The sequence below is a fragment of the Sinocyclocheilus grahami genome, unplaced genomic scaffold, assembly GCF_001515645.1.
Source record: "Sinocyclocheilus grahami isolate Dianchi unplaced genomic scaffold, SAMN03320097.WGS_v1.1 scaffold747.1, whole genome shotgun sequence".
Classification (NCBI taxonomy): Eukaryota; Metazoa; Chordata; class Actinopteri; order Cypriniformes; family Cyprinidae; genus Sinocyclocheilus; species Sinocyclocheilus grahami.
In genome coordinates this window covers 471,736-488,180 of record NW_015505926.1, presented here as the reverse complement: position 1 = coordinate 488,180, position 16,445 = coordinate 471,736, and the positions used below count along the sequence as shown (strand labels likewise).

The window sequence follows — 16,445 nt, the reverse complement described above, 5'->3', positions numbered from 1 at the left end:
TGAAATGAACTCGGGAACCGAATCAGCGAATGAATCATTTAGACTAGCTTTGTGAACTGAATCAACCGATTCAATTAAAATTTCCGACTCAAAAGAACGATTCATTCATGAATCGGACGACACTGCTTGCTTGTCACAAGAATGTGTGAAGGGAGATTTTCAAACATTCAGTGAATAACGACTTTAATCTAAGTTTTTCCTCACATAAATCTAATGTCACTTCATCAGACTTAAAATATAGTGCGCAGGTCAGAAAAATGAAATGACTGTTAAGTTACGCGACTGCGCCGCTTTCTGTGTAAGACAGGAGAAAGCGCGTGCAGATCAGAGGAATGCAGTAAAGAAAGAAGATGGGCTACAGACAAATCCAGGTGTTTATGATTTTTTTTCTTTTGCAGACTACGCTTTAACTTGGATTAATATTTTAGCTATATAATTAGATTTATCTGATCATTATAATGCTATTTGACTGCTTTAATTTCTTCACTTTATTAAAATCTTATTTCAGACGTCTGCAAACTATTTTGCAAATAGTTTGTTTATGAAAAAATGCACATGTCAGCATTAGAATAATCTCTCTGTTGGTGGTCATCACTCAGAAACATCTGCAAAAAATTTTATTAGTTTACATGGTTATGAAAATAAAACTAAAAATAACCTGCAGGGAACGTTCTGGAAATGTTCTCTTCAAATTATCGTCCTAAAATAATCTGCAGGGAACGTTCTGGGAAGATTCTTAACAAATATCTTACAGGGAACATTCCTATAGAACGTTCTTACACTCTAAAAAATGCTGGGTTGTTTCAACCCAACTTTGGGTCAAATATGAACTAACCCAACTGTTGGGTTAAATTTTTACATTAAATTTTTAACCCAAAAGTTGGGTTAGTCCATATTTGACCCAAAGTTGGGTTGAAACAACCCAGCATTTTTTAGTGTATTTTGTTCCAAAAAAAAAGGTAACCATATGGGAACATTAGGGGAATGTTCTGTTTGTTGGGTATGAAATAGAGCTGCTTTCTTGACAACCCCCTCACAATTCACTTCTATTTTATTTAAAAAAAAGATTGATCAGGATAATCTTCAAAATGAACAGAAGCCATACTGGTTTGGAACAAAATGAGAGTATGTTAATATGACAATTTTCCATTTTAGATTAACTATCCCTTTAATAATTGGTCTCTGTGGGTGTTTTGCACTGATATAAACATTACTTGAACTGTTTTATCAGTTTTATAATGAGTAGTTCATTTCTCTCAGGGCTGATGTGGTTTTGTCATTTGATTCACCTTTTCGCAACAAATCTGTTTTTGACACAAATGTACAGTAGCCTATATGCTTTGAAATGGTAGCAAGTCTTCCCTTTGCTGTTCAGTGTATTTGCTGAATATCTTTGTTAAAATAACAGTCTATTCCGGTAACCCATGAATTCAGAGAGCACTGCAGAATGGTGCTCAGTTCAGTGAACAATAGGTCCAATCTGCTCATGAACTGAAGATTTTTCATCTCTATCTGATCTTTCTGTCTCTAAAGGCTAGATTAGCTGTGTTTTGTAATATCTCACTGTGAATACAGGAACTTACAGGCCGTCATTCTTAAAGGACTTCGGTTTATTTTAGATCGCTCATTGTTAAAAGTGCTCTTAAGACAAATTGCAGCAGTTACCCATAATTCCCTTTGTCCTGATCCTACAGAGCCTTTTCTCTTCTATTAGAGTCAGCAACCCTTTATTAGCATGATTGTTAGAATTTACAGTATTGGCAGAGCATACTGCTGTACCGAAATAGACAATTCAGAAAATAAATAAGGTAAAATAGAGAAAGAAATAAAGGAGAAAATAAAAGAAAGAGACAAGGAATACATAAAAGGAAAACATAAAAAGAAATAGTAAAGTTAATAAGAAAGTACAGAAGGAGTGATTTAAAAAAGGGACAAGAAAAAATAAAATAAATTAAGTAAATAAAGGAATATAATGGGAACATAAATGAAAGGACAAATAATGGGAATATAAAAGAAAGGAAATAGAAAATAAAAGCAAAAACTTAATGTAGGACAAATTGAAGGAAAATAAAAGGAAGGGACACGGCATAAATATAAATAAATAAATAAATAATGGTATGTAAATAAAGAAATAATGAAGGAGAACTTTTAAAAATGGACAAGGAAGAAATATAAAATAATAAATTAAGTAAAGAAGAATGGGAACATAAAATAAAGAAACAAATAAACTAAATCAAAAGAACTGAATGGAAAATAAAGGACAGTGACAAAGAAAAAAAATAACAGAAAAAATAATAAGGTATTTTTATTAAAGGAAAAAAAGAGATTACATTTTTTAGGAAAAAAAAGAGACAAAAACATTAAAATCAAATAATAAAATTTGGTATATATATGCCTGTACAAAATATGTGTCTCATCTCTCATATATATCTCACTCCCTCATGTCTTTTCTCTTCTGCTTCTAAAGCACTAGCTCATCTCATCCTCCCTAAGGAGTGTCTGCGGTGTCTACATTGAAATGCATGTTGAATTATATGGCAATATAAGGGGACCATGAAAGATGACATGCATGAGATAATGATTGTAAATGTAGATCCACGTGGCGAGTCAGGAGTTTTTGTTTGTTTACTAATGGCTTTGTCTTTCGACAGAAGGAGGGACATGCGAGGTGATTGCAGCACACAGGTGCTGTAACAAAAACAAGATTGAAGAGAGATCTCAGACAGTGAAGTGCTCCTGTTTACCAGGGAAAGTGGCAGGAACCACCAGGAATAAACCCTCCTGTGTTGACGGTAAGTGAATAGACATGGAAACCATGGATGCAGTCTTAAAGGAATAATTTACACCAAAATGAAAATTAGCTGAAAATTTACTCACATCCATGTCATCCAAGATGTAGGTGAAGATTTGTTTCTTACTTGGAGCACATGTGTAGAAATTTAGCATTATATCAATTGCTCAACAATGGATCCTCTGCAGTGAATGGGTGCCGCCAGAATGAGAGTCCAAACAGCTGATAAAAACATCACAATAATCCACAAGTAATCCACACCACTCCAGTCCATTAATTAACATCTTGTGAAGTAAAAAGCTGCATGTTTTTAATAAACAAGTCCATCATTAGGACGTTTTTCATCATTAAGTCCACTATCCATAAAATTGCTTTCTTCAGTGAAAATACCATCTCGTCTGAATCAGGAGAGAAATATGCACAGACCAATCACAGTTTATAAGCAAAACTAGTTCTAAACAAGTATGTATGTTGATGGATTTTGATGTGAGAGGACAACATAATGGATTATAGATTTGTGTTTTGGCCAGAAGTGACAATTTTAAGTAACATAAAACCATGTCTGCATTTGTGATCGGAGAAATGGCAAACAACAAACGCTACTCTTCACTGCTCAAAACTCGCTGTGTCCTCTTTTGGAAGACCAAACAAAGTAGTTTCACTTTCACAACGAAACACACAGTGTCACACACCGTGGCCTTGAGTGAGGAACGGCCGGCGGCTAGAGTGAGTGGCGACCGGCGGGCTTGCGGCAACCACATGTGACGACCCCGGGCTGGACTCTGCTTCGTCCACGGTGAAAGCTGATCCGGCGATCCACAGCGCGAAGTTGATGTATTTCGTCAGCGACCAGCACGGATCAGCTCTAGGCATGACGAAGCGGATATCGTCCTCTTTTGGAAGGCCAAACAAAGTAGTTTCGCTTTCACAACGAAACACACAGCGCCTTCACGACATGGCTGCAACAACAATACTACAGCGAGAATAAACGTTACGCCTTCTTTCTTTGCGTGAACATTTGGGCGGCGTTATGCAAATCTTCCCACATATTGACGTAGACATGTGGGGGGACGTGTGAGAACGAGCCATTTTAGGTAGGCGTGGTTTACTCTTAACTTTTATAAAGAATATCTCTTTGGATTTGAGACTTTAGTCTTTGCAACTTCACAGATCTTCTTTATGCACCAAGAGCTTGTAACTCTCCAAAGAGAAAGGAAAAATTTAAATCGCATCATATGACCCCTTTAATGATGGGTTTGTTTGTTACACAAATGCAGCTTTTCCCTTTCACTAGATACTAATTGATGGACTGGAGTTGTGTGGATTATTGTGATGTTTTTATCAGCTGTTTGGACTCTCATTCTGACAGCACCCATTCACCAAATCTGTTCTGACCAAGAACTAAACTCCTACACATCTTTGATGTCATTTGTTTTATGTTGTTAGAAATGTAACAGATGCTCGACTGTTTTGAACCATCTCAATCCAGCTTTGCAGTGTGTGAACAGGCTTGCACAGTGCAGCTGTGCTTAAAACACACTCTGTGCAGCTGTGTAAAGCTGCAAGGTGCTCCAAAAGACTGTGGAGGTTTTTAAGGTGTGATATGTTTAAAGAAACTATGTTCAGGGTCGCTCTTGCAGTGTCCCTGCCCTAGAAAAGCTCAGATCCTCAGGGCTTTTCATTATTAATGCTCTGTCCTTATGACAAACGAGCTGCTGTAAACTAACACTTCTGGGAGAACATCTCACTCGCAATGCACCCAGAGATAATCAAAGAACATTAACTTTCACTGAATCTCGCGGAGGAGCATCCAACCTTTTCCCCATGTCAAGCTCGTTAGGATATTCTGTTCCCAAAGTTGAAAATGTGTCATTTTTTGGATATTAAAACACCTAAACGCTCAGCTTTAAGGGATTCTAGCATCATTTACTCATCGTCATGCCGTTCCAAACCTGTGACTTTCTTTATTCTGTGGAAAGGAGATGCTAAACAGAATGACAGCATCAGTCACCATTCGATGTCATTGTATGGAAAAAGATGAACGGTGACTGAGGCTGTATTTCATTTAAAAGCAAGGGCTAAATCAAGGGTTAGCATCATGATTTTAAAAAAAAAATCTGTACAAACTCTGCAAGACTGCAAGCTGTTTCCATCTTTACAGGCCGTAGTGTGTTGTCTATTCTGGTCTAATAAAGTTCAGAGGCAGAGGTGTGTGTGTGGATGGGACTTTTTCCTAATATTTGTGTGTGTGTGTGTGGGTGGGGGGGGGGGTGGTGGGTGGTGTGTGATTTCTGTAGTTGATATGTTACCCCACAAAAAAAGAAGAAGAAAAATACACAAGGATGGTCTGTGCTCTGAAAAAGTCTTGATTTATTTAAAGCAACAGGGGAAAAAGCAAAGGCGTTTGGTCCAAAGATGCCTTAAGTTACTTGGAACTTTATGTTGTTGCTGGTTTACCTTAAAAAAAAAAAATTCTGCCAAGAAAGTAATTAAAAAACAATGGCAAAAAAATTCTGGAAGCTTTATCCACATTTTTAAAGGTATCCCATATAATGATTTTATGATTTGAAACGATAATTTAAACTGAAGTAATTAAGTAATACATTCATTAAATGTAATCCTTCCAGCAGTAACTGCAAGTAACGATAGGCTAATATTTTATATATATACAGATTCTGCCAAAAAATTTATTTAAAACAACGGCAGAAAGATTCTGGAAGCTTTAACCATGTTTTTGAAGAAGTTCCCATATTATTATTATTATTATTATTATTTCTTATACGATTTTAAAGTAATCATAATCAGTTAATAATCCGTTATGAGTTATTTAAATAATCAGTTTTAACAGAAGTAGTGTTAGTATTTTATATAAACTTAAATAATATAAACTAATATTTGTAATGTATTTAGGTTTTGCAGCAGGAACATTAACTTAAGTGACTATTTACATTAATTTCTTAATTATTTTCATTTATTATGGTCTTACAGCAGTAACATTTACTGAAGTAGCTATATAATATTCTAGCAGTAACTGGATTAAAAATGCTAAATTTTGTTGCATTTTATGATCTCTGGTTCCTAGTTAAACCGAGATAACACATTTACTGAGGTGTCACTGAGATGATGGCCATTGAAACTGGTCCATGTTCTCGTTCTCGTTCTCCTCTCATCACATTGATATTCTAGGATATGAGGCTGAAGGCTAACTCTCCCTCTCTCTGTCAAAGGAGTACATGACATCGAAGGCCACATGTTATGTATGAGATACTTTGTTTACTTTTTGGAGGATAAGAGACCTCAGTAAAGTGAATTTTTATCAAAAAACAGAGATCTTGCCTGAGGTTATGTTTTCCATGGATTTTTTTTATTGCTCTGTGTCCTTGGCCATGCTGAACTGGCAAAAACGGGAAGGAACCGTGTTAGGTTCGCCTCAGCCAGTGCTGTGACTATTACATGAGTGCAAAGTCTATAAAGCATGAATGTTTGTTCACCCTTTAAAAATATCCATGGAGAAAGTGTTGAGCACAGGCAAATCAAATTTTAATGTCCTGTTTGCAAGGAGACAACTACTGGTTGAGTGCTTTTGGGTTTTACAATATTAATGTATGTGACTTAAGTTCACCCATTATCACGGACAAGGAGTAAGTCACAAACTTGTCACGTACTTGTCAGAATATCAATAACGTAAGTGCATTATATTATATTTTCATGTCACACTCTCTCCTTAAACCTTTGGTGTTGGATGTTAGATAGCATTACCGTGATGCATTATTGTATCATATTCTAACATATTCATACTGATGCAAAGATAAGATGTTCTCAAACCCCTGAGCACCTGTTTCCTTAATGGTCTCTACTCGTTCTCCATCTGGTAATGATCATAAATTTCACAACGTGGGAAAAGTGATAGTTTTACAAGGATGCTTCAAGCAACTGAAATGATGTAAAACTTTCCATTGTAATGGCAGTAAAATGACCTTTATTTTATATAGATATAGAATACGGACCATGTAATTCTTCATAAGATTTCCTAAGACTACAAGGTGAAGCAGTTTAAGTGAATGAATCGGCATGGGATTTCATTTCAGAATAATACATTTCATAAAGTGCCACTCTGCGAAATGGCTGTGCTCCTACTAACCGCAGACATCCACTGAGGCTATTCAAGCACATTAGATTCAAGTCAATTTTATTTGTATAGTGCTTTTCACAACATACTGTTTCAAAGCAGCTTTATAGAAAATTGTACCTTAAAGCCCCAATGAACAAGCCAAAGGCGACTGTGGTAAGAACAAAAATCCATAAAATGTTTAAGAGAAAAGCTTCCTTGAGAGGAACCAGACCCTTCTGGAAAAAGCCATCCTCCTCTGACAAAGCACATGTGTGACCCTGTACCACAAAACCAGTCATAAGGGTCAATTTTTCGAATTGAGCATCATCTGACAGCTGAATAAATAAGCTATCCATTGATGTATGGTTTGTTAGGATAGGCCGAGATACAACTATTTGAAAACCTGGAATCTGAGGGTGCAAAAAAATCTAAATATTGAGAAAATCACCTTTAAAGTTGTCCAAATGAAGTTTTTAGCAATGCATATTACTAATCAAAAATTAAGTTTGAACATATTTACAGTAGGAAATTGACAAAATATCTTCATGGAACATGATCTTTACTTAATATCCTAATGATTTTGGCATAGAAGAGAAATCTATAGTTTTGACCCATACGATGTATTTTTGACTATTGCTATAAATATACCCCAGCGACTTAAGACTGGTTTTGTGGTTCAGGGTCACATATTACAATAATGACAAATATTATAGTTACATATTATATGTACAGTAAGTGTGCTTTGTATATGCTATTATGTTCATTGAATAAAGCTACTCACCATTGACTCCCACTGTATAGACAAAACAAAACATTTGTCAAAATATTTTCTTTCATGTTCCACTGAAGAAAGAAAATGATGACAGAATTTTTATTTAAAAATGAAATAAAATTAATTGAATTGAATTTAGACAACGCTTAAATTGCTTAAAGTATAAATGCTTAAAATCTATCCTAAAACAAGAATGTAATTATTATGCATGCTGTTTTTGTGAGCTCATATTACTGACAGACTGTTTCAATTATTTAACCATTTAACATGAACTAATTAAGAATGCAGTCAGTTATGTCAGAAGCATCCTCTGACATACAAATATTATATGTCAGATGGTCAAGGAGCAGTCGATCATGGAGAATGGAACATTCTGTTTTAAGTCAGATGCCAGTGAGAGTCTAACCCAATTATGATCTGCTCACAGCCTCCATAGTGATTGGGAAGTGGTGGTGTGAGATGGAGCCGTGTCTGGAGGGAGAGGAATGCAAGACTCTACCAGATAACTCCGGCTGGATGTGCTACTCTGGAAACAAAATCAAAACCACCAGGGTAAGATTTAGAGCAACCAAAAGCATTTCTTGTGTTACTTTAGCTATTGTATTTAACAATACAAGACTCTTGGTGGTGCAGCGTGTGATTGCATGAGGTTAATAAGTGTGTGTGTGTGCCCCATCTGTGTGTGTGTGTGTTTTTTATTTTGCTTATTTCACTGAAATATTTTATTAATAAAAAACAGAATACAGAACAATAAATAAACAACCCTCCTACACCTGAATGGCTGCAGGCAGGTGTGTTGGACGCTGGAAGTATTATAAAAATAGAAGAGCTGCACACTGCTGGATCTCGCTAGAAATCCAATATTTATTAAAATAGCAGTGATTCGGTCATGTAACTTCCCTCAAGCAGAAAATGACATTCAAATAATTGTTTTAAATAAAAGTAGCCAATCAGAGTGTTTCTTCGGGTAACCAATAAGGTCGTTTCTATAGCAGATGTGAATTTTTTTTTCTTTTTTTTACAGAATACCCACCCTTACACATCCTTGTAGCAGATGTAATGTTACTGCAAGCTCATAACGGAGGAACTTTACGAAGGTTTTTGATATTCCTTCTTTCTGTCACAATTGTGATTCAGTCAAGGCATAAAATGACTGATAGAAAACAGACAAATTATGGATTTCAGAGGCGTAGACACTATGGTCCATTTGTGAACTTATAATAAATTCTGATAATTCCAATCGCATTTAGTCTGTTTGATATGTTGCTGCAAATTATTCAAACATGAAATTCATTCTCAGATTGCTTTCGTATTACTCATCCAGCTTTTATTTACTGTACTTTTTTCAGGGAAACATCCAAGATGACAAGCTGAATTAAGTCTTCTCAACTCTAAACCAACAGACATGTGTTTAATGACTTGAAATGGAGTCGTCTGCTCATAAATCCATCTGTCTCTGAGTAACACGGACATCAGACTTTCTAAGAAAATCTTTGTGGCCGTTGAACACTGCTGGTTCTTTCGTTGTTTTGTTTTTGTTTGACATTTGTCAAATATTTGTTTCCTCTCAATGAGTCCTGGATAATTAAACTTGTATCCCTTTGTGTGGAGTGCACTCAAACCAGCTGTACCTTGCCTGAAATAATCTTCAACTGTAATATTCTTGGATGTTCCTATGTCTCCGCTACTGTATGTAGTGAAACTGGCTTCCTGTTCATGTGGATTTTCAGAAGGGGATTGATCCTCATCAAGCAAGTTTAATTAAGACACTTTGTGCATCGACTGTGAGCAAAATGCTGAGGAGCACATGTACATGGAATGACCAATCCAGTCTGGAAATGTTCCTCCGTTTCCTGGAACGTTATATCAGATTCAGAATGAATTCTGGTGGTGATACTAAAACCAAATAAGTCTTCAGCATGATTTCTGTAAAGCTGTAAAAATAGGTGAAGGAAATGTTTTACATAAATAAAATGAATTCAAAACAGGTGAGAATGATGTTACAAATGTATTTGACTTACAATAAACAATAATTTAATGTGAACGTAATGGGTGGGAAAGTGCAAAGGAACAGTCTTGTTTACATATTCTTGTCCGCTGTTCTGTTGATTGGTTAAAGATGCTGTTTTTATTATTATTTTTGGGCTTCAGTAATATTTTGACAAATTGAGTCAAGTCTTAGCTGAAGTGTTCTGAGAATTTACATTTTTAATGAAAAACTAATAGACCGTCACTTTGGCTGCAGCAATATATAAAAGTTGTGGATTTATTACTGAAGTTAATGAAGCCTGATTGAAATATGCTGGTGCATGCACATATAAAACACCATGACATTTAAATATTCTGAATCAAATTCATTTTCCGTTGTTCAAATATACCTTCATTAAATGGTTCAAGACCTATTAAGACCATTCTGAATATTGGGGAATCTGGTCGTGTGAATGGACCTGAGGAAAGCAGGTGGAGGGTCTTTGAATGTGTAGGCAGGCAGTCCACACTGAAGGACACTGTGGAAATTCTGACACCCGCTGGGACATTTACCTGTGGTTTACATTCAGAAATAGTCCTCTCTGCTCGAAGCAGCTGAGGGCCAGAGCACGCACTCACTCTGAATATGTAGCTCCAGCATTTTAAGCAGGGAGCCGTGAACATAAGAGCCTCCGTGTTGCTGTCGGCATGCAGAAAGGAGGCTCTAACTACAGGCTGAGTGAATACAGATCACTACATTTACAGTTCTCCGCATGGGACAGCAGAGGATGAACTTTAGCCCTCACCTTCAGCGGAGCTTTAGTGGAATTTCAAACAGTTGGCTACAGAATATCAGAGTGGAAAATGAATACAAGGAAATCTTCAGCAAATATCAACATTATCTCTGACAGGCTGAGCTTTTGCTAGTATGGTTTTTGCTAAATTGAAAAAGTTATTTTGTGTTTTTGAAAAGGTCAAGAGGAATCACAGTATTATTTTTAAGAACATAAATGGAAGGAATAAGCTGATCTAATTCCAGTCTTCAACATCATTATACAATAGTTTCTGTGCTCGGATTTGAATGGCTGAGCAGTGTTCCAAGAGTGCTGATGATACAGCCCAGCACCACTGGGACTTTTCACTGTTTGTATCACTCCACTTGTCTGTGTTTGCATGTTCAAAACATTAATTGTGCATTAATAGTGGGGATTTCACAGTGTTTCTTTCCACAGTTTGCATCATCGCGAGAGAGGGTGAGTCACTGAATGATTCATTCAACCAATTTGTTAAAAATGGATTCATTCAGAAACATAACGAGTGACTGTCTTTATAAGTGAATCACTAAATCGTTATTTCAACTGATTCATTAAAAACAAGTGACTCATTAAATCATTTTACTCAAGTTTGATCAAAATAACTGATTCATTCAGGAAATGGTTGTGTCTGAATTTGAGCAGGTGCTTCTTTTGAATAAGTACTTTCTGACCGTTAAAAAATATGTTCTATATAGTGTGTGTAATCCAGACACAGGCCTTTGTCATGTTATCACTGTCATGAGACCTACTAGCATCAGTTCCATTGCTTTACTGCCATTCACAACTCCTCTCCCATGGCCTCATGGGATAGTAAAGTGTTCACCAGATGCAAACTTCAGAAATTTACTAGAAATAGTTTTTTTTTTTTTTTTGAGAAATAAAGACAATGATCTTTTCAAATACATTTTTTTGGCCTATATTGTAGGAATGTATGTATATTTAAATATAGCCACTGTCTTTAAGTGTGAATCATAAAACAATGATTCATTTAATAGTTAAACATGTGCCTGCTTTAATGAGTGAGTCACTGTATAGTTTAATCTGATTCGTTCAAAAGCACTCATTCAGGGACACCATTGCTAGGAAATGATTCTGCTTCGACTGATTTTCATATTTTCGTTGGCAGAGCAAGTAACTGACAATACTGTGTCTAATATTCATGTTTCTTGTTTACTGAACTGTATAAAAGCAATATCTCCCACTGCAGCCTCGTTCATATGGATGAATCACAGCCCGTCTGCCTGTGTGATATTGCTTCATTATAAAACACCTACCAATTTTTCAGATTTCTATCTACTGAAACTGGACATTTTGCCACACAAGTTAGCCATTAAACCATCAAAACTCTCAAACAAGCAATTCCTTCTGTAACTTAATCACATGCATATGGGTAGTTGACAACGTGTCCATGGATCTTTTGAATCAGTGTCATAATTTTATAAAGGAAAGTGTAGATGTGGGTCACCATTTCATTAAAAAAAATAACTTTTTAATCACATTTTTGCCTCTATTAGTTCATGTTAAATGGTTAAATAATTGAAACAGTCTGTCAGTAATATGAGCTCACAAAAACAGCATGCATAATAATTACAACAGAAAAAAGCAGTTAAACACAGTTGGGAAAGTGTAGCATGTCACACCACAGGACATTAACTTTCCTGTAGTGTTTCATGTCAATAACCCATTCACATATTTCCCAGGATTTCTACCATGCCCTTTTACCACTTCCAACCTACAGTGCTTTTATTGTTTTATTTATTTATTTTTTTTTGGAAAGGCAAAGGTATTCATATGCACTGTGAGTTTTTCAGAAAGTGTTGGAAAAAACATATCACACATGCTGATGGTTGCTTGTTGAGCTCTTTGAGGTCCAGCAAATGAGGCTATTAAGAATTCAAAGCAGTTTCTGATACAATGAAGCCGCTGGAGCTTTGAAGGATAAAAGCAGCGATGTCCTCCTCACTGCCACAGAGTTAACTGCACTGATATTTGCTCAGAGAGACAAAAAAGTCTGAAATGCTCCTGTGAGGCTCTCTGTCTGCTCTGCAAGTCTCAATGTCATTACAAAAAGTCATTTATATAACACTTTAAAAGGACAGCAAATGAGATTGCAAATTGGATCCTTTTGAAAATAACTAGCTGGTATTTTTTTCTATGAAAGATTCAAAAGAAATACAGAAAGCACAAACTGAAATTCTCATGTATGAAATGAAATCATTGATCTTAAAAAGGATAGTTTTATGAATACAGCACTCGTATGTTTGCCGGAAACAATGGTTTGATGTTAAAAACATCCTAATGATAGATTTGTTTATTACAAACATGCAGATTTTCACTTTTCACAAGATGTTAATTGATGGACTGGAGTCGTGTAGATTACTTGTGGATTACTGTGATGTTTTTATCAGCTCTTGTTCTGACGGCACCCATTCACTGTAGAGTGTCCATTGGTGATGTAATGCTAAATTTCTCCAAATCTGTTCAGATTAAGAAACAAACTCATCATCTTGGATAGCCTGAGGGTGAGTAAATTTTCACATTTTCATTTTTGGATGAACTATTATTTTTTTTTAATTTTACAGGGTCAACAATGTAACAGTGTCTGCTTACTTGTGTTTAACTGCAGCATGAGTGCTGATCACAACATGAGCTCCCTTGCTTTTGTTGGTAAAGTCCCTCTTTTTGACTCTAATTTAACCTGACATCAGGAGCTTCTTACACAACCCTGCTCTCAATCACAATTATTAATGACCAGCAGAGAGTCAGGAGCTGTCAACGTGTGCTGTTTGGAAATGTGCATGCAAGCAGCATTAAAACTTCCCCAGAATCACTACCTCTGAGTCTTTCCAAATCAAGTAACGGGTAACACTGAATAATTCAAAGAAGAAGAAAAAAAAGCAGAGATTTCCACATTTGAAACATGTTTAAGGCATGCGCAAATGCTCAAAGTTTAAATCTCACAGTTGTCTGAGTTGGTTTTTAAAATGCCAGCCATCATTATTCTTTTTAAATCATGGTTCCTGAAGATCAGAACAGCACAGGCTGTGGTGATAGACTATGCGAACCCAAGACTCGCTCTCACCTTTCATTTTCAACTTCTCGCGTCACTTAATTCACAGCCTCCTCTCACACCCAGTTACACAAACAAGACAGGTATCTCTCAACTGCAAACATACACACACCAAAACACTTGATCAGAAGGAGCAGCCAAAAAAAGGAAATCACCCAAAGCATCCTAGACAGCTCATTATAGAGTCTGAGTAGGTCTTCATGAAACACAAAACTTAAAGCTTGCACAATTTTGAGGTAATAGTGAAATAAATAAATAAATAAACAAACATGTTCAATGAGGTTAGAACACCCCAAGCCTTTTTCAATAAGGTTAATTTCTTTATTTTATTTATAATTTATTGTGCATGGGGCTCAGTTTAGTGTTGTAATTATTGGTTCAAGAAACAAACTGTGCTGTAAACATTTTTAGTCAATAAAAATCATCACAAATGAAAATGTATAGGGCTGTAAAAAAAAATGTACCACTTTAAAATAATAAGCACACTCCAACTCTATTCAAAGCCACATGCAAAAGCACATTCCCTCACAATAAGAACATCCCAGCAGATGTGAAGCAAAACAAGACTTAATAAAACAAGAAACAAAACAAAACAAGTTTTATAAAAATGATCAACCAATCAGTTTTGTCTGTGTTGCTCTACACATCAATAAGAGTGAGTTTTATGATTAATGTGCAATCTAAAAACATACTAAATCGAATACATTTCTGGACTTTGACTCAATCCATGTATGGAAACTCGGATACATCTTTCTAAATCATACAAAAAGACAAATCCCAAAACAGATGGAGCGCATCATTGCTCAATTAATTTAGCTAAACACCTGTACACTTAATTCATTTCCACTGACTGGACGATTCTCAACTTAGAAGTTCTCCAATTCTCTAAATCTATACTATAATGTAGGTATTTACAGTTAATTGTAAACTACATTCAGTTTGCAATTAAAAGAATAGCAATTCAGTTTGTAATTAAAAGAAAATGTACTCAGCCTCAGGTTATCCAAGATGCAGATGAATTTGTGTTTTCATCTGAGAAGATTTGGAGAAATTTAGCGAGAAAAAAAAAAAAAGAAGCCATTAGTATTTTCACCAACAAAAATTGGTGTGATCACCCTTTGTGTTTAAAACAGCTTTTGTCCTTGGTACACTTGCACATTGTTTTTCAGGTAGCTTTGTATGTATGTTTCTTCAAATGTCTTGGAGACGTTGCCACATTTTGATTGTATGGAAAAGAGCAGCTTGGATCTTCTTTTGTGTTTGATGGTAGAAAGTCATACAAGTTGGGAATGAGGATGAATAAACAATGACAGAATCTTAATTTATAGATGGACTATGTCTTTAATAGCACACAGATGTGACATGATGTGTTCCTCTCCTTCCTTTCCTCTGTCCCACTGTGAGTATGATGTAAGTAAGGATTTGTGGTTATTATCTGACCAATGAACACACATTTTGGATATGTTTTGCCCCCACATCCATTCCCGCTAATTTTCTCCTCCAAAAAGACAGATCCAACTGAGCCTGGTAATGGTAGATTGCTGGTCTAAAATAGTTCATAATTTGAAGTTTTTTATTTCCCACAGAGCCAAACAATTTTCTCTGTCTTCCTCCGCTCACTGCTGGATGTAATAAGATGCTGGCATAGCGTGTTGGCATGAGTTCCTCATTTCCTTATTTTAAAGTATGCGAACAATGGCACATCGAGTTATTCAGCTGCACTCTTATTATTAACAATGCCATGCAAACAGAAGAGCGTGAATATAAAACTCAAGCACCCCACCATTAAGTTCATTATGGACGTCAACATCGTTTAAATTCAAGCAGGTATACTTACAGCCACTGTCCTCGGTTCTTCTAAAACACTACAGGAGAAAGCTGGCCCTCCCCAGGGGACTGATGCCAGGGACGGCATGCATAAGTAATGCCCTGTTTTCTGAATCTCCACACAGAACAATTACTCTCTCCAGGAGAGTTTTGTGTCATTAAAATTGAAATGTGTTTATTTTGAAAAACATTCAAATTCATCTTCCCTCTTGCCACTTAAACTGTCAGGTATAATTTTATGGGCACTGCAGAGCAAAAAGGTGAAAACATACCCACACTCCTCATGGTTAAATAACGATACAGAGAGGCACCTCAATAATGAATGTTTATTCATTAACACTTGAAAAAATCTCAGTTTTACATTTGGAATGTAAACCAAATTAATTCCGTGAATTGTCATGCGTCTTAATGAGCCTCGTGATAAATCATTCAAAACAGTCAGCGGCGACCCTGGTGTGAATTAATAACAGACTGGAACCTGCAGTGATCCCCAACATGTGTTTGTGTTAGCAAACTAATACATAATTTCATTTTTTAGTCATAATTTGAAGCTGAGCCCCCTATGTCCCCAAACCTGGAAAAAAAGGAATCAAAATTTTAATAAACTCTAATATGATAATGACCTACAACTCAGGAGCACATGGGCTCCAGCGTAGTCTGGTTCTTCATCTGTCTTTCCTCACACATCCAGATAAACACACACACTCTCACACTCCTCTGTTCTATTTCCATATCAAACAGGGCTTGTTTTGCTCCAAACTTTCATGTTTACTTGCCTCCACTTGCAGGTGGTGTGTTAAATCAGTCCGATGAAAATGAAGAGACAGGCAGTGTGTTTGTATGTGTGCGTGTTGGTAGGAGCTGTATCTTAATATTTGTCTAAATCAGAACCCCAGAAGAAGTTTTGCTGTGCAAAAACAACATCAGAGTTAACTTGGTTACAATTTGGGGAACAACAGATTTTCGCATTATGATGCAACATGGTTTAATCAATAAAAACAAAACATACCTGTGGTTTCCAAAGATATTTAAAGCCATAGTTCTCTCAAAAATCAACATTTTCCCACTCTTGTGTCCTTCAACACCTATGA

The 16,445-nt window shown here is 36.1% G+C and overlaps 1 protein-coding gene across 6 annotated transcripts in view; it reads left to right on the top strand.

Annotated features, from left to right (window-relative positions):
• The window catches only part of LOC107560881 (protein FAM19A1-like), a 43,013-nt gene extending 33,329 nt beyond the window's left edge, over nucleotides 1-9,684 (top strand). For 2 of the 6 annotated variants that reach the window (XM_016245156.1, XM_016245155.1), the window contains 3 exons: nucleotides 2,652-2,792; nucleotides 8,102-8,226; nucleotides 9,024-9,684. In XM_016245156.1, coding sequence (XP_016100642.1) covers nucleotides 2,652-2,792; nucleotides 8,102-8,226; nucleotides 9,024-9,053 — 296 coding nt within the window. In that variant the 3' untranslated portion in view covers nucleotides 9,054-9,684. Of the gene's footprint in view, nucleotides 1-123; nucleotides 372-2,651; nucleotides 2,793-8,101; nucleotides 8,227-8,698; nucleotides 8,772-9,023 lie in introns of those variants that run through there. The other 4 variants (XM_016245157.1, XM_016245161.1, XM_016245160.1 and 1 more) reach the window with 4 other exon arrangements.
• The last annotated feature ends 6,761 nt before the right edge of the window (nucleotides 9,685-16,445 follow it).